This window comes from Galeopterus variegatus, unplaced genomic scaffold (assembly GCF_000696425.1).
Source record: "Galeopterus variegatus unplaced genomic scaffold, G_variegatus-3.0.2 Scaffold2064, whole genome shotgun sequence".
Lineage (NCBI taxonomy): Eukaryota > Metazoa > Chordata > Mammalia > Dermoptera > Cynocephalidae > Galeopterus > Galeopterus variegatus.
In genome coordinates this window covers 121,013-141,624 of record NW_007728175.1, presented here as the reverse complement: position 1 = coordinate 141,624, position 20,612 = coordinate 121,013, and the positions used below count along the sequence as shown (strand labels likewise).

General features: G+C 55.8%; 1 protein-coding gene across 4 annotated transcripts in view; it reads right to left on the bottom strand.

Annotated features, from left to right (window-relative positions):
* Positions 1-4,108: 4,108 nt before the first annotated feature.
* The window catches only part of MLXIPL (MLX interacting protein-like), a 19,872-nt gene continuing 3,368 nt past the window's right edge, over positions 4,109-20,612 (bottom strand). The window contains exons 2-17 of one of the 4 annotated variants that reach the window (XM_008580312.1): positions 18,783-18,889; positions 14,365-14,447; positions 14,094-14,183; positions 13,742-13,786; positions 13,061-13,262; positions 12,831-12,911; positions 9,458-9,627; positions 7,074-7,620; positions 6,748-6,815; positions 6,520-6,670; positions 6,247-6,362; positions 6,039-6,158; positions 5,762-5,889; positions 5,560-5,683; positions 4,785-4,914; positions 4,109-4,518 (exon numbers count right to left, since the gene is read on the bottom strand). In XM_008580312.1, coding sequence (XP_008578534.1) covers positions 4,400-4,518; positions 4,785-4,914; positions 5,560-5,683; positions 5,762-5,889; positions 6,039-6,158; positions 6,247-6,362; positions 6,520-6,670; positions 6,748-6,815; positions 7,074-7,620; positions 9,458-9,627; positions 12,831-12,911; positions 13,061-13,262; positions 13,742-13,786; positions 14,094-14,183; positions 14,365-14,447; positions 18,783-18,889 — 2,281 coding nt within the window. In that variant the 3' untranslated portion in view covers positions 4,109-4,399. The remainder of the gene's footprint in view (positions 4,519-4,784; positions 4,915-5,559; positions 5,684-5,761; positions 5,890-6,038; positions 6,159-6,246; positions 6,363-6,519; positions 6,671-6,747; positions 6,816-7,073; positions 7,621-9,457; positions 9,628-12,830; positions 12,912-13,060; positions 13,263-13,741; positions 13,787-14,093; positions 14,184-14,364; positions 14,448-18,782; positions 18,890-20,612) is intronic. The other 3 variants (XM_008580314.1, XM_008580313.1, XM_008580315.1) reach the window with 3 other exon arrangements.

The following is a 20,612-nucleotide window of genomic DNA, read 5'->3' as shown; positions in this document are numbered from 1 at the left end:
TCACTCAGTTTCCCCCAATGGTAATATCTTGCATAACTATAATGTAATATCAAAACCAGGAACTCAGACATTGATACAGTCTAAAGAGCTTATTCAGACTTCACCAAAAAGGAGATATCCTGAAAGACTAATTGGTAGAATTTTTTCTTAAGATGACCGGTAAGGGGATCTTAGCCCTTGACTTGGTGGTGTCAGCACCATGCTCACCCAGTGAGCCAACCGGCCATCCCTATACGGGATCCAAACCTGTGGCCTTGGTGTTAGCAGCACCACACTCTCCCGAGTGAGCCACGGGCCGGCCCCGAATATTTTTCTTTTTTTTACTTTTTGTCAGCTGGCCAGTATGGGGATCTGAACCCTCAGCCCTTGGTGTTATCAACACCGTGCTCTGAGTGAGCTAACCAGCCAGCCCTCTAATTGATAGAATTTGGATTAGACCTGCTTGGTTGAAGAGGGAACGTTCCCAGACCAGGTGTGCTCCATGGGCTTCCCAGCCCTACAGCCTGGAGTAAGTCAAAGTACCAGGACTGACGGGGGGAGCCTGCCTCTCCTGACGGTCCAGGCCTTCAAACCCTTAAAAGGACCCTCTGAGGAAGAGAGAGGCTGCTGCAAAGACTAGCTGGCAGACAGACACACCCGCAATCTCGGGTGAGGAAACAGATCTAGTCAGAGAGAGCAAATGGAGCGGCCTCATTTCCTTCCTTTTTGTCCTCTGTGGGGAACTGGCATTGATTGACTCAGCTGTGGGCAGTGGGGTGGGGAGAGCCAGGAGCGGGTGTCCGGAGCATCCTGAGGCTTTTCCTCTCTAAGTTGCTACTTAGAACTAACTAGGCTAGGTCCAGCCATGAACCACTTTCTACACCGTCTAGAGACAAAGCTGTACTTTTAAGAAGAATTTCATTCACCATGCATTTTGCATGTGACATTTATTGATCCAGGAGCTTTGAATTTCATTTAATCTTCTCACATCCCCACCCCACAGATTAGGACACTAATGCTCTAGGAAGTTAAGTAACTTTCCCAGGTTTGCCCAGGTGGAGAGTGAACCTGGGGACAAACGCAATCTGACTGCAATCTATGGATGTGGGGCAAAGAGAAGCAAGAACAGTCACTCTTCGTATAGCTCAGTCTAGGCTGCAAAATTCTTTCACATCCATGAGTTCAATTGCTCTTTAGGGTGGCCTTTAAGACAGGTGATGTTACAAAATAATTTTTAGACAGATGGGGAAAAAATAAAAACTAGGCTCAGGTCAAGTAGCTTGCCCAAGGTCAACAAGGAAGCAAGGCAGAGAACTCGAGTCAAATCTAGGTCTATTATACTCCAAGATCCGTACTCCTCCCACCTCAACACTCTGGCTATGGTATGGCCTTGTTCTTGCCCTCAAATGTCATATAGCCCAGTTGGAAGCCAAGACGTGGCAGGACAACTAATGACACAAAGCAGGATTCAGGAAAGCTGCGCAGATCAGGGAGGGCGATATTCCAATGGATCTCGAGGGGCAGTGAGACTTGGCTGTAGCTTTGGGGGTGGGAATTTAGACAGATGCAGCAGAGGGTGGGAGGGAGCTCTAGACGGAAAGCAAGGCATGAGTAAAGGTGTGGATGTAGAAGTAACTTATTCCTGCACAGAACAGAGTGACTGACCACACCAGCCCATCTGGGTGAGTGTTGCACATGGTGCCCAAGGAATGGATGCAGTGGGAGGCGTAGGCCCACCTCCCTTGTGGGTTGATCATGCCTTGCAAGGACAGAGCAGAAGGATGCATCCCAGGAATGATGGGAGATTCAGAACCCCTTGGAATGGGGGGGGGGGCTATGGGCAGGAATGAGGCTGGAGGAGTAGCAGGGCCCACTCACAAAGCACCTGGAACATGTGCTCAGAAGCCTGTTCTCATCAGAGGCAAGCAAGAGCCAAAGAAGCAGCTGAAGCACATGAGCTCCAACCTGCACCTCTGGAGCCCTCCCTCTATCTGGCCTCTCTGTGGTAGGTGAGATGATCAGTTTCCTTACTGCTTAAGCAGTGGTCCTCAAAGTATATTCCTGGATCAGCATCATTAGGAATGCAGATTCTTAGACTCCATTCCAGAACTGCGACTCAGAAACTCTGGAGGTATGGCCCAGCAATCCATATTTTAACAAGACCTGTAGTTAATTCTGGCACACTAAAGTTTAGGAACCACCGATTTTAACTAACTTGAGCCCCAAGTGTGTTATTTGCAGCTCAAAGCCTCTGTTACAGTGGTTCTTTACCTTGGCTTCATATTGGAATCACCTTAAAATATGCTGATGTCTAAACATCATACCCAGGGATTTAAGTGGTCCAGGTAGGGCCTGGTCATGAAGAATTTTTAAAGCCCCCAAGTTATTCAGATGCACATTTAAGTTTGAGAAGCAGCTGAAGGGCTAGGAGAATACGTAAAGGGTGATGTTCTATTGATGGTAGCTGTGGAGGTGGATGCTTAGGTCAGCTGGCCAGGCCTCCAGAATAGCTAGCACAGGGCAGCAGGGTGTGGGGAGGAACTGGAGATGACCGCTTCTAGCTTGCACGAGCATCTGGATGGTGGTGTCCATCCTGAGAATGGGGAGCACAGAGAGAAGAATAGCTAGCACAGGGCAGCAGGGTGTGGGGAGGAACTGGAGATGACCACTTCTAGCTTGCACGAGCATCTGGATGGTGGTGTCCATCCTGAGAATGGGGAGCACAGAGAGGACTAGGTTTGAAGGGGAAGATTGTGGAAATGAGTTCTGTTTTGGCTGCATCAAGGTGAAGGGAGCCACAGATCAATGAGAAGAGAAAGGGTGGCAGGGATATGTGGTTGTGTAGCTCTGGAGGGAGAGCAAGGCGGATACAGAGTAGGGGGTCCTCATCAGGGTGGCAGGGGATATGTGGTTGTGTAGCTCTGGAGGGAGAGCAAGGCGGATACAGAGTAGGGGGTCCTCAGCAGAGAGGCTGAAGGGGGGATGGCATGGCCTGGGGCCAGCCACACAGCGAGAGGGGAAGTGGGCCAAGGAAAAGGCTCCCACAGCAGGAACTGAGAAGGCACCGTCAGGGAGGAGGAAGGAGAGCCTGCCAAGAATTCTGGGTTCCCAAGGAAAGAGGGCCCAGGAAGGCCAGTAGAGCACTGCAAAGCAGGCATCTCTCTGCTCCCACCTATTCTCAACACCGCCCAGCGGGGTCCTGTGAAGTGACATCTCATCTTGTCCTACCTCCACTCAAAACCATCCAGTGGCTTCCAGCTCAGAGTAAAAGCCGTGGCCCGCAAAGCCCTCTGTAGAAGTTCTCCTCCCACTGCCAACCGGCTCTCTCTCCATCCCAGAGTGAGACATGTTGACAAACACACCACGAACCAGAAGATAGTTTTTGCTTTTATTGGTCAAGCTTTTTTTTTTTTTTTTCCTTTTTTGTCTTTTTTCGTGTCCGGCAACGGATCGCAACCCTCAGTGTCGCGCCCGTACCGGACCGGGACCGGCAACGGGATCGCAACCCTCGGTGTTGCTCCCACACCTCGCTCAGCCAGTGAGCGGGAACCGGTCTGTATGTGGGATCCGAACCCTCAGCGGGAGCGCCGCCGCACTTCCCAAGCGGTGCACTGTAGCAGTGCGCCACCGGGCCGGCCCTGGTCAAAAATTCTTTACAAAATACGCACACGTCCATAGACACACACATCCACACACACACATGCATCCACACAAACACACAAGATGCCTGCCCTGCTTTGGCCACCCCCTGCCCTGGTCTCTCTTGGGCTCAGACCTTCATGGCCTCACCTAGGAGAAGCCATCCTGTGGCCCAGTAAAAGATCAGTGAAAGATCAGAGAGGGAACCTCCTTTTCTGCTTCTCTGTTCAGAACAGAGGTCTGTGCCCCACCTGTGGGGGAGCAGGTGTGAGTGATGGAGAAACAGGATCGTCCTCTTCCTTCAAGCTCCCGGAGTTGCCAGCTTAGGCCCCCAGTGTCACAGCTGATAAGGCCTTGGGGTCATCTTCTGGTTGAACCTTTTCCACTCCCATTTTGCAGATTGGAAAACAGAGGTCCAACTTCAAGCTCCCGGAGTTGCCAGCTTAGGCCCCCAGTGTCACAGCTGATAAGGCCTTTGGGTCATCTTCTGGTTGAACCTTTTCCACTCCCATTTTGCAGATTGGAAAACAGAGGTCCAAAGTAGGGAGTGTGAGTGGCTCAGGGTCACAGTGTTAGTCAGTGGTGAGCAGGGATGGGAACTGAGCTCTTCTGGGACTCCAGAAGAGGTGGGAAGTATGAGACTCGGGCCCTGCTCAACTCTCAGGGAAGGGGACAGCCAGGGCCTGGGGCAGGAAGGGAGTGCCCGGAAGCTGTCCCTGGATCCCATGCCCAGGGAAGGCAGCACCGGGACAGCTGGGTGAGCAGCAGGGTCTGGCCGGGACTATAAATGTTTGCCAAGGGCGCCTTCTGTGACTGCCCGCGTGGCTTGCTCAGGTACGCGGCCTGGGTCAGTCAGGATAGTGGTAGATGTGCTCAGCTGGCGTAGGGAGTTCAGGACAGCTGGAGAGAGAGAGAAAGAGAGACATCTCCTGGGGTCAGGGGCCTAGCCTTGGATGCCGAAGTCAAAGGGACATTAAAGATGAAGGGAGAAAGAGAGATCCTAGTTGGCAAGTGCCAGCCCCTCCCAGAACCCTGGCCCGCAGGCATCTTGGTGGCTCGAGGACCATCCAGGGGGCATGGTGAGGTGGCCAAAACTGTGTTGAAGGCAGGCTGGAGCTGGCGTCTGTGCTGGGTGCAACCCCCTGCCCTAAGGCCTAAACACGTACTTGGCCGGAGAGCAGGCAGGGAGCAGTACTGGTCCAGCCAGGCCAGCGAGGTCTGACGGAGGCTGTGCAAGCTTGCCGTGGACACCATCCCATTGAAGGACTCGAACAAAGGCCGGATGAGGATGCTGAACTGGCCAGGTCAAGGAGCAGGTCTGTTGTCCAACTGGTACACCCACCACCTCACATGTAGCCTTGACACCTGACCCAAACCAGGGGAAGGAAGGGCCTGAACACTGTCTATCCTTGAAACCTGAGGACTCCTGCTGCAGCCCCCCTCCCATCCTGCACAGCTGGGCAAGGCCTGCTCAGCTCTCTAGCTCTCAGGCCCCTCCTCCTGTTTCCTCCATGGCCCTTCTTCTGTGTTGGACTGTCGCCCAGCCCTGGGCTCCCTGTCCCGGCTCAGTCAAGAACTTGACCCCTGAGCCAAGTAAGGGAGTGGATTCTGTGTCTTGTCTAGGCAGCACGTCACTCAGAGTTTAGGTTCTCCCATCTGCACTTGGGGCTTCCTGAGGGCAGGGCTGTGGTTCCCCTTACCCAGGGGCTCCTCCCTCAGTTTCCCCCTCTGCTCCCAGCCCATCACTGGGCAATCCTGCTGGCCAAGATGACAAAGGCCTGGAAGTGGGGGGCAGAACCAGAGCCCCATTCCCTGAGAGCAGCTCTGAGCCTGCCTGACCTGTGGAGCTGAGCCTGCAGTCTCAGGCATAGCCTGGTCTGACTGGGGCTCACCCCTCTGCTCCCTCTACGGTTCCCAGGCCACAGGTCCGAGTGAGGATACTACCCAGAATTTCCAGTTGTGCAGCGTACGGGTCCGGACATAGTCATCAAACATGTCTCGCATCTGGTCAAAACGCTGGTGTGTGATGGGCACCCCCGTAGCAGGCAGCTGCTGCTGGCACAGGCTGGGGGCAGGGGGCAGGTCAGGGGGTGGGAGTCAGGTGGCATGCCCTCTGGCCCAGCACCCACTGTACCCTGCCTACTTAATGGCCGCGTTGAGCTCCTCGATCTCATCCCGCAGCTGCTGGGCCTCCTCCTGCATGGCCGCCCGCTCCTGCTGCAGCATGACAATGTACTCGGCTGTCTTCTGCAGCGTGGTGGCTTTGCTCACCTGCAGACATCACCAGTGTGGGCTCAGGCTCTGCAGGCTGCCCCACCCTGGGACCCACTGAGGCACGGAGGAGGCAGGAGTGTCTGGAGGGCCCTGGGATTTGGTTTGGGTAGGGGGTCCAGGGCTGCCAACCTGGGCTGGGGGCTCACCTTGAGGCTGGGCTGGGCGCTGAGTGTGCTCACAAGCCCATGAAGGGTATCAAACCCCAGCTTGATATTGAAGCGCCGCTTCTGCTCCGCGGAGATGTGTGTGATGCGCCGATTCTCAGTCTTGGGGAGCAGACAGCGGGGTAAGCCTGAGAAGGAGCCTGGGCCTTGGGGCAGCAAACTGATCTTGGGGTGAGGGGATGGTGCCCACCTTGTTGTTGTCTGCACGGCCCCGACTTAGGATGGGTTGAGGGGGAGAGACACAGACACTCAGAGCCCCTGAGCCTGGTACAGAGTTGAGCTCCCCTGATAGCTGCCGTTCACTGCCTGTGGCAGGGACAGATAAACCCACAGGCAGAGCAGTACAGGGGAGAGGGTCCCTGTTGCCCTGTCCCTCTCATCCTGGCCCTGGACATAGTCCCCCCTTCTTCTTTTCTCCTCCCTCCATTCCCTAGAACCCCCAAACCCAACAACCCCTCTTTACCACTGGGTGCTGGAGGCGAGAGCCGCTCCACTTTGGGGACAATCAGAGGCCTGGGAGGGGCCAATGTGGCTGGGCCTGGAGGTGGCCGGGGCGGTATAGGGGCCAGTGGTGGGGGAAAGAAGGTGCAGGGGAATTCGGGGACTGTCTCCTGCTGGGGTGGAGGAGTGGAGAGTTGGAATAAAGCCTCTGGGCTCCCACCCAGCCACCTCCCAGTACCCAGCATCTTACCGGAGACCCTGGGGGCCGCAGGAGGGGGCTGGACATAAGCTGTGGGTCCAGGGCTTGCTCAGGCTTGGCTGTGCACAGGCAGAACTGTGAGGGCCGCTGGGGCTGGCCCCAGCCCCATCATCTCTCCAGACCCTAGCCCTCATCTCCCAATAGCCCACATTCCTTTCAGGTGCAGGGCCCATGTCCCTAACTCCTCGCCACTCTGCCCCCCCAGTGAGCCTGCCCCTTAACCTTCACCCTGTGCTCTCACGGGCCCGCACAGGAACCCCTGCTTCTGAGGTTGGTCCCCACATCCCCCTCTGGCGACCTTGTTCCTCCTATCTCACCTGCTGTGAGCAGCTGTGTGAGACAGGGGTTGTTGCCTCCAGCAGTGGCAGCAGGGCTGGCAATGGTAGGAGCCAAGGTGGGGGGACTGGCTTTTCGTCCCCTAGGGGATGGGATGGGGGGCTTGCTTCGGGGCCGCACGCCCTGCGGCACGGAGAAGCAAGGCCCAAATGCAGGCTCCGGATACCCTGAGGGTAGCAGCTCTATGGGATAGGGGGTGGGGACAGGGCCTGGGACAGCCTGTGGGGTGAGTGGGAAGGCTGTGGGAATGGGCAGTGGGGACACTCCTGGGGCAGGAGGGACACTAGGGAAGGGGAACCTGGGAGAGAAGAGAGGCTCTTCCTGCATCACAGCCACAGGAGGAGCCATGGGAGGGAAAGTAGGTGGGGGGCAGGGCTCCAGGCCTGGCACCTTGGTAGGGGGAGGGTATTGGAGGAGAGGTGGGGGTGCAGGAGGTGGTGGGAGCTTGAGCTTGGGGTCTTCAGGAAGGAGGATATCAGAGCTCAGGAAGGCACTAGAGTCCAAGGGACCAGGGCAGCTGTTCCGAGCCTGGTTGGGGGACAGACAGACACTCAGAGAGCAGGCAAGAACGCTGGACCTTGTGGCCACCAGGCAGCCTCCTGCCTGCTGAGCTCTGGACTGAGCACTGGTAAGAGACAGGAGGAATGATTCCTGCCTACACACACACACACACACACACACACACACACACACACACACACACACACACACACACACACACACACACACACACACACACACACACACACACACACACACACACACACACGCACGCACAACAGGGAAATGATAATCTAATGAGAGGAGGATGGAATACATTTATGCACAAAGTAGGCATGACAAAGAGCATCAATCTTGCCCATCCATTCATCCACCGAAAATAATTTATCCATCCATCCATCCACTAACTCATCCACTAATCCATTAACTAACCAATCCACCCATCCATTCGACATCCATCCATCCTTCCATCCACCCATCCACTAACTCATCTACCAGTCCATCCATTCATCCATTCTCCATCCATTCACCTACCTATTTATTTATTTATTTATTTTTTATTTTTTTATTTTTTTAAAGATGACTGGTAAGGGGATCTTAACCCTCGACTTGGTGTTGTCAGCACCACGCTCAGCCAGTGAGCGAACCGGCCATCCCTATATGGGATCCGAACCCGGGGCCTTGGTGTTATCAGCACCACACTCTCCCGAGTGAGCCACAGGCCGGCCCCACCTACCTATTTATTCTCTTACCTATGAGCTAGCTCATCTACCCATCTCTCCACCAGCCCATCAGATATTAACCCATTCACCAACGCATCCATCCATCTATTCTTACTTCCTTCATCCACCAACCTATCCATAATCCAGACATCTATCCACTATCTGTACATTCACCAGTCACTTGTCCACCCACCAGTCTGTTTGTCGATCCATCAAACTATTCACTCATCTTGAATCCATCCACCAGCCCATCCAGCTAACCAACCACTCACCTACCTACATACAAGCATACTTCATAAAGTTCATGGGAAAATTGAATTAAAAGATAGTACCAATCTTTCCATGAACTTTTTGAAGACCCGTCTTATTTACCAACCCATGTGTGCACCACTGCCTCCTACAAAGCATCTGTCCACTCACCAACACGCCCACGCATCTGTACACTTGTTCATTCACACACTCCCCTGGCTCACTCTCTGGACAACACTTTGCTGATGCTGTCATGTGCCTGAACTGTCTAGGTACAGAGGACGCAGTGGGGAGGAAAACGTGGGCCTTCCAGCAACCAGCTCACTGGTGGAGGAGAGACCCCTCAACAATCAACTACAATAGTGCCTGAAAAGTCCGATGATGGAGGCACAAGCCCTCTAGCCCAGCAGTAGGGAGGCAACATCTGAATTGGCCCTGAGGGTTCTTGAGCCAAAATGGCAGAATCACTGTTTCCCAAACACATGTGCTCAGCTTTCTGTCCCTATGCTATCGTTTCTGCTGCTCCTTCCATCTGGCTTGACCTCTCCCAGTCTCTTCTGTCCAAATCTGACCTGTTCACTAATTTGTCCAGAATCCCCCCTCCTCAAGGCAGTCCTCCGCAGCATCCCAGCCCTTGGACGCGCCTTGCACCGTGGTCATCGTGCCCTCAGCCTCCCCAACAGCCATTTCTTCCAGTTCTGCTTCACAGGGTCTTTCCTCCCCAGAGGGCTTGTACCCTCCTAGAGGGCAGAGAGGGGCTCTTTATTCCCCTCCAGCCTCTCAAGCACAAGACCGGGCACTCAGGAGGAGTCTGAATACTTCCTGGGCATGCTCAGGGCCCAGACCAGCTCCCAGGCGAGCTGGGCAGGGCTGCACAGGGCGGGTGAGCTCACCTGCAGGCGGTTATGTCCTGAGAGGTGGGCCATGCCCGTGGAGGCCGGGGGCACCTCTGGGCCCAGGATCCCACTGCTGAAGAGGGAGTCAGCTGTGGGGCTGAAGCTGGGGGGCTCCGGGAAGTTCGAAGGCATGGGCGTCTGTGGGGAGCGGTAGCTGGTGAAGAAATCTGTAATTCAGACACACAGGGCAGCTGCAGTTATGGCACAGGCTGTGGCTGGGGAACGGGAGGATGGCGGGCCTTGCACCCTGTCCCCAGGCTGGGCGGGTGGGGTGGCGGCTGGCGGGGGTGGGGGGGCTTCCACAGGAGATTGTGAAACTGCGAGAGTTTCTGTCTCACTCACGGGAAGCAATGACAGAGGCTTGGGTGGGACGGGTCTGAGTGGGAGACAGCAGGGGAGGGTGTGGGGGTGAGCAGGGAACCCAGGAAGCAGCCCGCCCCCCCAAGCCCCACACTGAGACCCCCCTTCCCCATCCCCTTGTCTGCTCCCCTTACCAGCTGTGCTGGAGGCGATGGAAAGGGGGGCTGGAGAGAGCACTGGCGAGGGCAAGGGGTGGGGTACAAGGAGAGGAGGTCTGGGGTGGGAGGAGCCCCAGGGCGGCAGGAGGTCAAGGATGAGATAGAGGGGAGAGAGGTCAGAGGTCAGTGGGTCTGGGACAAGTTGGGTTTGTTGGAAAGTCACCAGCTGGGGCTAGGAGACTAGAGCCGAACAGTGGAGTAAGGGTCTAGAGGGCTGACAGGCAGGAGCCGAGGGGTGGGCTCAGGAGTGGGAGGGGGCTGGAAAGCCTAGAGGAGCTGGGGGGGCAGGCAGCCAGATTGTTTGGGGTGTGGGTTGTGTAAGTCCTGGGCTATTCTGGTTTTGGGAAGCAGCTGCCTATGGCCTGACCACATCCCGGGCCTGGGCGCCGACCGCCCGCCCGCTCCCTTCCGGGCACCTTTCTCTGACCCTGACCAGCCTGTGGTCAGCACCAGCACCCAAGGCCTCCTGGTCTAGCAGACCCGACCCCACCTTGGCAGCTCCCCACAGGCCTGGGATGGGCTGCAGCCCCCCACCCTTCCCCCTAGCCCCTAGCCAAGAAAGTTGGCCAGGCCTCTCCCAGGAGCCACCTCTAAGGAGACTGCGAGTGGGTCAGATAAGGTTATGCCAAACCCAGAACCTACAGGCTGGGGTCAAGTGTGTGTGTGTGTGTGTGTGTGTGTGTGTGTGTGCGTGTATCTTAGGTGACTCTGTTTTGTCAGAAGACCTGGGGTTGTGTGTGTGTGTGTGTGTGTGTGTGTGTGTGTGTGTGTGTGTGTGTATCTTAGGTGACTGTTTTGTCAGAAGACCTGGGGTCGTGTGTGTGTGTGTGTATCTTAGGTGACTGTTTTGTCAGAAGACCTGGGGTCAAGTGTGTGTGTGTGTGTGTGTGTGTATCTTAGGTGACTGTTTTGTCAGAAGACCTGGGGTCGTGTGTGTGTGTGTGTGTGTGTGTGTGTGTGTATCTTAGGTGACTCTGTTTTGTCAGAAGACCTGGGGCCTGTGCTGGAGTAGCTAAATCTGTGGGCGTCAGCGTGTGGTTTGCATGTAGCATCTGTCTCCCTGCATGTCTGTTCCAATGTGTGTGGCTCTGAGTCTGTGAACCTGCCTTGATGTGATGTGCACCAGTGCGTGGGTCTGCTCTATGCCCACATCTGTGTGTCTCCCCTCAGCCACATGGTTAGTCTTGCTGTCCTGCTGCCTCTGTTAGCAGAGGGACTGAGTGGGACAGGGTGAGTGGTCACTGACCCTCCACCCCCACCCCAGGACCATGGGCCTCATCACTCAGCCTCCTGAGTCCTGGGCTCTAGAACCTCATTCTGGGCCTGGACCTGGAGGCTGTGGGCCCAGAGCCCTGCTGCTGCCCATTCTGAGGGTGTGGGCAGGGGGCAGGGGTAGCAAGCCCATCTCCTCCCTGAGTCACCAGCCATCCCCTTACCATAAATTGCCCATGCTTGTCCCCACCCTGCCTTGACAGAAGTCGCTTCCCAGGCCTAGCCACCCACTGAGCTACTGCTCCCTCTGTCCCTAGAGGAGGACCTACTGTCCCCCCCACACACACTGGGTTTCCAGCCCGACCTCTCCAGTGAGGATCTCTTGGGGACAATCAGAGTGGCAGCTGGTGGCACTGGTGTTCACTGCCCTCTCCGTGCATGGAGGATTTGAGAGGACCACACTAGCCACCTCCTCTGCATGACCCATGCTTGCTCCCACCCAGCAGCCACCCTAGATTGAGAGAAGTCGCTTCCTAGCCCTGGTCAGTCCAGGTTTTGCCCAGAGCCCGGGTGGGGGCAGTTGGCTCCTACCTCTAGTGGGGGTCTGTGTGCCCAGACAGGGCTGCTGCCCTGCCAGGCTGGTCTGCTCCCAGGGCACTGCCACCAACACTTATGCACCCACCCAGGACCCGGGCAGGGGTGGGGGTGGTTCCTCATTCCTAGTCCCCGCCCCATAGGCTTCCACCTCTTGACTGACAGGCCCAGGACCCTGTGGGGAAGGAGTTGGGGGTCCCTGAAATCAAGGCCCCTGGGCCTTGGGTGAAATGGGCTAAGCCCAGATGTCCACCTGGCTCCCAACATGGCTCCAGAGGCCTCTGAGTGTACGAATATTGGGAACAGTCTGCAAGATCTACAGCTAAGTGAAGAAAGCAACGTGGGGAAGAGTGTGCTGTGAAAACAGAGAAAGACATTTGTCCATGTGTGCTTATGCGGACACGAGTATTTCTGGAAGGACACTAAGGAACCAGTAACTTGGTGGCTCTGGGGTCCGGAGAGGCAGGCAGGGAAGCCTACTGCTTTAAGAAAATGCTTTACAAGATATGATGCCTGGGATTTCCCTAAAAGTAACATGGGAGAGGAGAATGGGTGTGGTGTGGATGTAACGAGACATGCTGAGAGCTGGTAAACTGGCGACGTCAGTGATGGTTGAGTGGGGTTTGTTGAACTACTCTCTCTCTACTTGCATGTATGTTTGAAATGTTCTTTAATGAATAGTTTAAAATGCATTATATTATGTAAATAATAAATAGAACCAAACAAATCTCCCTTGAGAGAGTCCCAATCTCCTTTAACAAAGCATTCACTGTTTTCCTGGGAGTCTCTGGAGCCTGCAGCTTCAAAGCCCCTGGTCCCCTGGTCCCCTGGCCCAGTACTCTGTCTGGCCCTGCCATCATCTGAGGCCAGATCAGCGGCATCCCAAGGCTGGGTAAAGGGAGACCAGGAAGATCCCTCAGAAACCACCCAGGCCATCATTCCTCCCAGAGGGGCCTGGGACAGGCTTGAGTTCTCATAGCTGCCCTGAGACTTTCCTCACACTGAGCCTGCCCATCCACCCCACCCAGGGGAGGGGCCTGGCCCACCTGAGATCTCCATGAAGTCATCCAGGCTGGGCTGTAGAGGCGTCAGGTCTGGCTGGATCATATCAGCATTGCCCACGTAGGCTGGAGGGGGCAGTGGTGACATCAGGCCCAGTAGGCAGGGTGGAGTGGGGGCACCCACCTCCATCCCCAGCCCTTCTTCCCTTGGCTTCCTGGATTCTCGTAGGCCTGAGCCCCTCTTCCCTGCCCTCTTCCTGGACGCAGGCCCTCACCATCCTCGGGGGGCATCTGCAGGGGCGAGGGGCTGGGCTGAGTCATGGTGAAGAGGGTGTCGGAGATGTCGGACAAAAAACAATCGAGGTCCAGGAGCTGCCGCCCGCCAGGCTCCTCCTCTGGGCCCCGCAGCAGCACAGGCACCACGCTGGAGAAGAGCTGCTGGCACCATCGCTCTGGCGGCCGCCACCCCCCTTCCGCCTGGGGAGGCAGAGTGGTCAGCAGCTGCCGGAGGGTTCCCACTGCCCCAGGCCTGCCATATCACCCCTGCCTCTCTGTGCACATCCCTCCATACCTTTCCCTGAGTTGGGGCCTGGGAGGCCAGGGTCACCCTCCTGGCCTCTAACAACTCCCCCCAGGAGGCAGGCCAGGATGGCCGGCTAAAGAGCTGAGTCCCCTTCCTGTCCTCGATACTCTTTCCTGTCTGGGACCCAGTTCCTAGGTCCATCTGTTCCCTCATCCCTTCCACCCCTTTCTCAGTGGCCTGGGGTCTCCCCACTACTGCACTCTTCCAAGGGGAGAGGAGCCCAGGTAGTTGGCCAGAGGATGGCGGTCACTCCCACATCCCACCCTCTCCCCAGCCACCACCCTGCCCACCCAGGGCGAGCTCTCATTCCCTGCATCCCACGTGCCTAGGGGCCAGGTGATCCCCCTCCCTACCAGACTCCCGGAGCACCCACCTGCTTAGGGGCCAGAAGATCCCCTTCCCTGCTGGACTTACGGAGCTGCAGGGACATACAGAGTTGGACACTGGATCCCTTGCCTCCTTCTCCATCCCTCCACCCCAAAACCTCCCCTACTCACAAGCTCCTCCAGGTCAATGGGACCCCCCATTTCACTTCAGGAGCTCTCCCCCGCCCCCTACCCTGGGACTTAAGGAAGATGCCAGGAGACCGTGTGGCCACACGGTGGCGCTGTCAACCTGGGACTTAATAGAGGGCCCCAGGGGAGCAGGGGTGGAGGAAGCGCCTCCAGGGCTTTGACAAGAGCCGCAGGGGAAAGCTCTGGGGCCTCCCCGGGCCCAGCACTGACCCGCTTCTTGTAGTAGATGCGCCACTTGTGGTACTCGCGCATCACCACCTCGCTGCGTCGCTTCCAGTAATTCCCCTCCAGGACGACGGCCTGGGGAGGGGGGCAGGGGCTCAGCGGGAAGGATCGCACCCGCACTCTACCCCCTCCCTGACCACCCCCACCCAATCCCCGTCTGGGCCTGCCCCTCCCGCCCGACGCAGGAGCGACGCGAGGGGTGCAGGCTTGGTGGGTAGGCAGTTGGGTGGACGGCCGGGATCTGAGCCTCAGCTACCTCTGGTTTCCGGTGCTCATCAGCCTCAGGCCCCTGCAGGGGGGTCACGAAGCCACACACGGGGCTCTTCCTCCGCTCCACATCTGAGAGAACGGGGCCAGGTCAGGGATGCACAGCTCCCTCATCCCCCACCCCAAGGGGACTGGAACTCAAATGACACCATACGAAATCCCGCCTGGCCTTTGAGGCTCAGCTTAAGCGCCTCCTCCTCCAGGAAGCCTTCCTGCCTGCTCTAGGCCTCCCAGATCTTCCTCCCCTAGAGGCACTGGGAAATGGACCTCCCACACTGCCTCTGCCTCCCTTAGGAGCCTGGCAGGTGCACAGGCGATGCTCGCTGAATGGATTGTGGGGTCGCAGGACACAGGGAGTGAGCTCCCCAAGAAGGTCCGGGGTAGCCCTGGGTCCCCTGCCTCACGCTGCTTGACACTGCCCACTCTCATCCCAGAGAACCACTCCCAGGCCACTTCCGGCCACTAACCTGAGCCCTTTTCCCATCCCAACTCCCCTCCCAGGCTCCAATCCTGACCTCTCCCAAGGCTCCTTCTCTTTGACCCATAAACACATTCCAGGCTCCTGTTTTTAATCTCCCAAGCCTGTCCCTTCCTTTTGCTATCCTGGTGAGCTAACCTTCTACCCCTCTACACACTTACACTTCCCCCCAAATTCTAGGACCCTCCACTAGGATGTCCCAAAATTTGCCACAAAAACTCCTCACTGACTAGGGCCGGCCCGTGGCTCACTTGGGAGAGTGCGGTGCTGATAACACCAAAGCCACGGGTTTGGATCCCATATAGGGATGGCCGGTTAGCTCACTTGGGGGAGCGTGGTGCTGACAACACCAAGTCAAGGGTTAAGATCACCTTACCAGTCATCTTTAGAAAACAACAACAAAAACAACAAAACTCGCGTGGTGCTGACAACACCAAGTCAAGGGTTAAGATCCCCTTACCAGTCATCTTTAGAAAACAACAACAAAAACAACAAAACCCCACTGACTCCCAGCATTCCCAGTCTAATCCATGCACAAATTCTCACCTCTACAGGATCTATGACATTTCTTCCACAGTCCCCTCCCCTTCACCTTCTGTCACCCCCTCATCTCTTGTCGTTTCTCACTCGGACCTAACTAACTCCAGGCTCACACTCACTATCCCCTTTTCCTGCTGCAGCTGAGTCAGTTCTCCTTAAAAGCGCAGTTCAGGTCTGAAGCCCTCCATGGCTCCCTGTGACCTTCAGGATAGTCCACCCTCCTTAACTTGGCTTCCAAGCCCCTTCATGACCTGGCCGCCTTCCCGTCTCCTTCATGTGCCCCCCCTTGAAGTCGCAGTTCAGGTCTGAAGCCCTCCATGGCTCCCTGTGACCTTCAGGATAGTCCACCCTCCTTTACTTGGCTTCCAAGCCCCTTCATGACCTGGCCGCCTTCCCGTCTCCTTCATGTGCCCCCCCTTGAAGCCCTACAGCCTGTCCTCTGGTCTTATCCTACAGGGGATGCCCTGCCCTTCCCTCCTCTGTCCGCCCTTCAGGATAGCCCCTCCTCCAGGAAGCCTTCCTTCCCATGAAGACCCATGGCCCTGTCCACCTCACTGTCCATTCCGCCTCGTCATTTCCCTGCAGGCTTGCCTTCCCAGTGGGAGCGGGAGCTGCTTCTGGCACAGAGCTTGGCACACAGAAGCCCTCCTGATGAACAAGACAATCACTGACCCTTCAGGGGTTTCCATGAGGGCCTATCCTGCCTCAGCCAACTTCCTCTGGGACTAATGGATACACAGAGGAGGGGGACCACCCAAACATGAAATTTATTGGGACTTTCAGCATGATTTACAAAGTTCTGTTCTAAAGGACATTCTCCAAAACGGACACTCATAGGATTGGAGAAGGGGTTTTGTTCTGGTTGCTGAGCCTTGCTTGGACAGAAAAGGAAGGGATGGGCCCTTGGGTCTATAGACTCCCAGGGGGTTAGAGCGAGCAGGGTCTCAAAGAGGGTCTGTCCCTGGCTTCCCAGATGAGGAAATGAGCACCGGGAAAGATTACATTTGTCCATGGCCCCCAGAGTCAGGGCTGACTGGGCTGAGCCTGGTTCTCCCCTCCCCACCAACCCAGGGAGCCTGTGCTCTGGATGGAAGGGCTGTGACGAAGTGGCTTCCTGGGGCTCAGGCAGGCTTTGTTTAACGTTGATAAATTCATCCATTCATTCACCTGCCTAACCCTTTGCACCTATGCTGGGACAGATCCTGTGACGGGACACACAGATGAATCAGGGTGCTCACAGCTTAGCCAGAGAGATAAGGAAAGCAAGCAAACAAACAGTACAAGATAATGCAAGGTAGAAACTCCTTCTCGCCAGCCCGAGGAGCGGTGCAAAGTGCCCTGGGAGCCTGGAGGAAACCAAGACAATTTTGGAGTGTCGGAGAGAGAGGGGTGGATCAGGAAAGGAAGGATCTCGGAGGCCAGGAGCCTGCGGAGGGCTGGCAGGACCCTTCCGGGTTGAGCCTAAGGTGAGACACTCTGTGACGGGGATGAGCCAAGCAGCCCCCCAGCAGCCCTCACCACCCCCTCCCCTGAAGCCCACCTTCAAACCTTTGGTGTTTAGGGAGGAGGAGGGGTACTGACATGTGTTATATGCCGGCCATGTGTGGCTACTATTACCACAATAATAATAATCTATCCCAGCTGCTCACCTTCAGGGAGCCCTTTTGTGTGCCAAGCTCTGCTGATATACAGATGATCACATATAAAACTCACAGCGAACCTCAGATGTAGGGCCTGTTATTATTCCCATTTTACAGATGAGCAAGCTTCAGCTCCCAGAGGCTGGAGACTTTCCCAAGACTGTACAGTCAGGGCATGCTAGGGCTTGACTCAAACCCAGGTCTGTTTGACTTAGAACCTGGGGTCCTTCCAGAAACTTGTACAATATCTGGAGAACAGGGTCTGTATGGATGAGGACCCTGGGTGGCATCATATCTCAGCTCTCAGCAGAAATTTCTTCTGCAGAGTGAAGGATTTGCATCTCATCCAGCTTTGGGGGTAAGAGAGAAGAGGAAAATTTTTGGTGGGGGAAGACACTAACTCCCCCTGAGAGTTATCTTATCAGCTTCCTAGTTTGGCCACGGCCTGTCATGCAAGTTCTCAGAAATGGCAGAGACCCAGAGAAGACATCCCAAAAGCATGTAGCTTCCACTTCGCTGAAAACCTGAGCCACTGCCCTGCTGGGCGACTCAGGAGAGGACTGGAAGCCAGCCAGCTGCGAGCAGTGGAAAGAGCACTGGGCTGAGTTGGAGAGCCCTGGATTTCCATCTGGCCATAGCTCTGCTCCTTTTATGCTTTGTGAACTTGATCAAGTCATTTGCCTTCTGAGCCTCAGTTGCTCATCCATGAAATGGAATTAATACCTATCTCCCAGGGTTGCTAGGAAGCCTTAAATAAGATGATTTATGAAAGTGCCTGTCACGTAAATGAATAGAAACTCCCTCTCTCTGCTTGATTGGAATCCAGCAGGGCCAGTACGGAAAATATGCTGTGGGGGTCTCTCCTGCACTGTTCTCAGCTCAGTGCAGCCTTTGATCCTGCAGCAGGACCTAACTGAGCTGGAAGGTCCCAAATCCCAAATTCTGGGCTGACTGGTCCAAATCCCCTCAGTCTGTGCTGCAGGGGAGTGTCCCCAAATGAATGAATGTGACCTCCTGAAGGGTACATCATTTATTGAACATCAACTTAGTGCTGGGCCATTTCATATCGGTTGTCCCCATGCCAACCATGAAAGGTAAGACTATTGGCCTCATTTTACAGATGAGGAAACAGGTTCAGAGAGGGTAGGCAACTTACCTGAAGTCACACAGCCAGCAAGGGGTAGAGATGGGGTAGGGAATCTGCTCTAGGTCACTTTATGTCCAGAATCCCTTCCACTATAGCACATGGCCTCTCTGGGCCCCCTCTATCAAAATCTTTATGGTGGGCACCTTCTGGGAGTTCAGTAAGGACTTCAATGAAAGGCTGATGGATACCCATACAGGATCCTCAGTTTTCCCATTAACAAAGTTATAATGTTGGCACAGATAGTATCTAAGGCCCTTTTTACCCCGGCATTCGAGGCACCTGACTACACCAATGGGATGCAGAGTGACCCTTGAACTGTTCCCCAAATCTCAGCCTCCTTTAGTGCTTCCAGGGGCTGACCTCTGCTGTGCCCAGTTTCACAGAGGAAAGTACCCTTTGGGACACATTTCCCAAGACCCTCTGGGCATCAGAAGCTGTTCAGTGGTCCTGGTGCTGGGGACCTGGCCTCCTCAAAAGGCTGGTAGCACTCTGCTGGTACTGGCCCTAAGGGCCCCGGAGGTTTTCCTGGGCAGCCCCCATGTGGACCCCTCTGGCTGGGGGGAGGCCTCTCTTGGCTGGGGAGTCCCATGGTACCCACTCACACTGGATGTACCAGGCCCTCCAGATGGCGTTGTTGAGTCGGATCTTGTCTCGGCAGAGCAGCTTGAGGCCTTTGAAATTCTTCCACTTGGGAGAGACCAGCTTGCCACTGTCAGAAGAGAAGGCTGAATCAGGGGGTGTGGTGGAGAAAGGGAAAGATTGCTGGGGCTTCTGCAGGGGCTGGCTCCACACTTCCCAGGTGCTAGGCATTCATTTACGGTTGGAACTTGAGGGACCCTTTCAAATCCAACCCCTCACCCTAACCTGCCTGAACTTCCTACCCTGAGAGTTGGATCTTTAAAATACCCTCCCAGGCCCTCCCTCCCTCCGCCCCCAGCAGCTTTTGTGTTCTCTGGAGAGACCTGCTTGTTAATCTACCACCAGAATTAAAGCCAGGCTGAATGAAACCTGTTTATCAGCTCAGTTCTCAGAACAACGTCCAGTGGCCTCACAGGTGTCTGTCTTGTAGGCTGGCTGGGGAGAGTTCCCAGACCCATTTCTTATTTAAGAAGAGTAGGAAATTACCTTCCTGAGGGTCAGGGACATGCTGGAGGTCACCTGGTGGGGACTCACAGGCCCTGTGGCTTTTTCTCCATCAGCCTCAAAGGCCCCCTTAGGCCCAGGTGAAGCACAGGGGATGGCTACGGTCTGCCTCGGTGGAGGGGGAACCTCTTCACTGGCAGTGGCTCTGGGGCAGCCTCACTGCCCTTTTGGTGTCTGCCTCATCCAGAATCCCAAGATGGCAATCTGGACTGAGATGGAAGGTGTCCCCTTCCCAAGGGTATGCGTAAGACAATGAGCCATCAAGGCCCGAAGGAAAGCAGCTAGGATGGGGGAATGGCAGGCAGTGCAAGATAGCATGGTAACCCTAACTCTTACCCTAGCAGTCCATCAAGCCCAAGTGATGGTGGGGGGCGCTCTATACAGGTGAGGGGCTTGACTCTCGGGATCCTGCTAGGCACAGGCCAAGTCTGCCTCCTCCAGGAAGCTGACCCAGGATGCCAAGATGTTCAGGGTCTTAGACCTCTGCCAGCCTCTCCCTCACCATGATTACAAGCTGGGGTTGTGCAACTCTTGCTCAGATAGGAAGGCTGAAGCTCCAAGACTTAGTCTTGCAGAAAGCCGGGCCTGCTGTCTCCAGGGGCCTCGCCCTCAGCCTGGGGGTGTGGAGGGGGTGCATGGTAGTCTGACTCCTCAGTCCCTCTCCCTGCAGCCCCTTGGGTGCATGGGTCATTGGGACCCCTCTCCTCTCTGGTCTCCGAGCTCCTATGTTTGCTTTTGGGCAGCAGCGGGTGGGGGGAGGTGCACGGGGTCTGTCATCCTAGGGGACAACAGGCCTCATTACCCAAATAGAGTACATAGCCCAGTGCCCTGGCCCTCTGGCTGCCCCCTCCCTCTGGAGTTAGATAAACACCATCTGTCTAGGGAAGACATGGCAGGGGGTTGAAGGAGAGACTCTGACACCTCCTGGACCAGCTTCTTTTGTGGCACCTGGGGGGGACTCCTGAGTTTGTTGCCCCTGCCTGTATCCCAGCAACCTCCTAGCCCATTCTGATCACCTAGTGTCCCACTCCAGTCTGCTTGCCTTCCCTTTTCCACTTCCCTGCTAAAGTTGACATTTATGGCCCAGGTGGGGCTTGGTAGATGAGACAGTGACAATAACCAAGCCCAGGAAGAAAGGATTTGGGGCTGTGGGGGGGGGACCCCAGCCTGGAGCGAAATGCCTAGGGCCAGGGTTCAAGAGCTTCTTATGACCAATAAAAAAAATCTGAGCATCTTGGGGATGGGATGGGGAAAACCTCAGAACTCCTAGTTTGGCTCCCCCCCCCCTG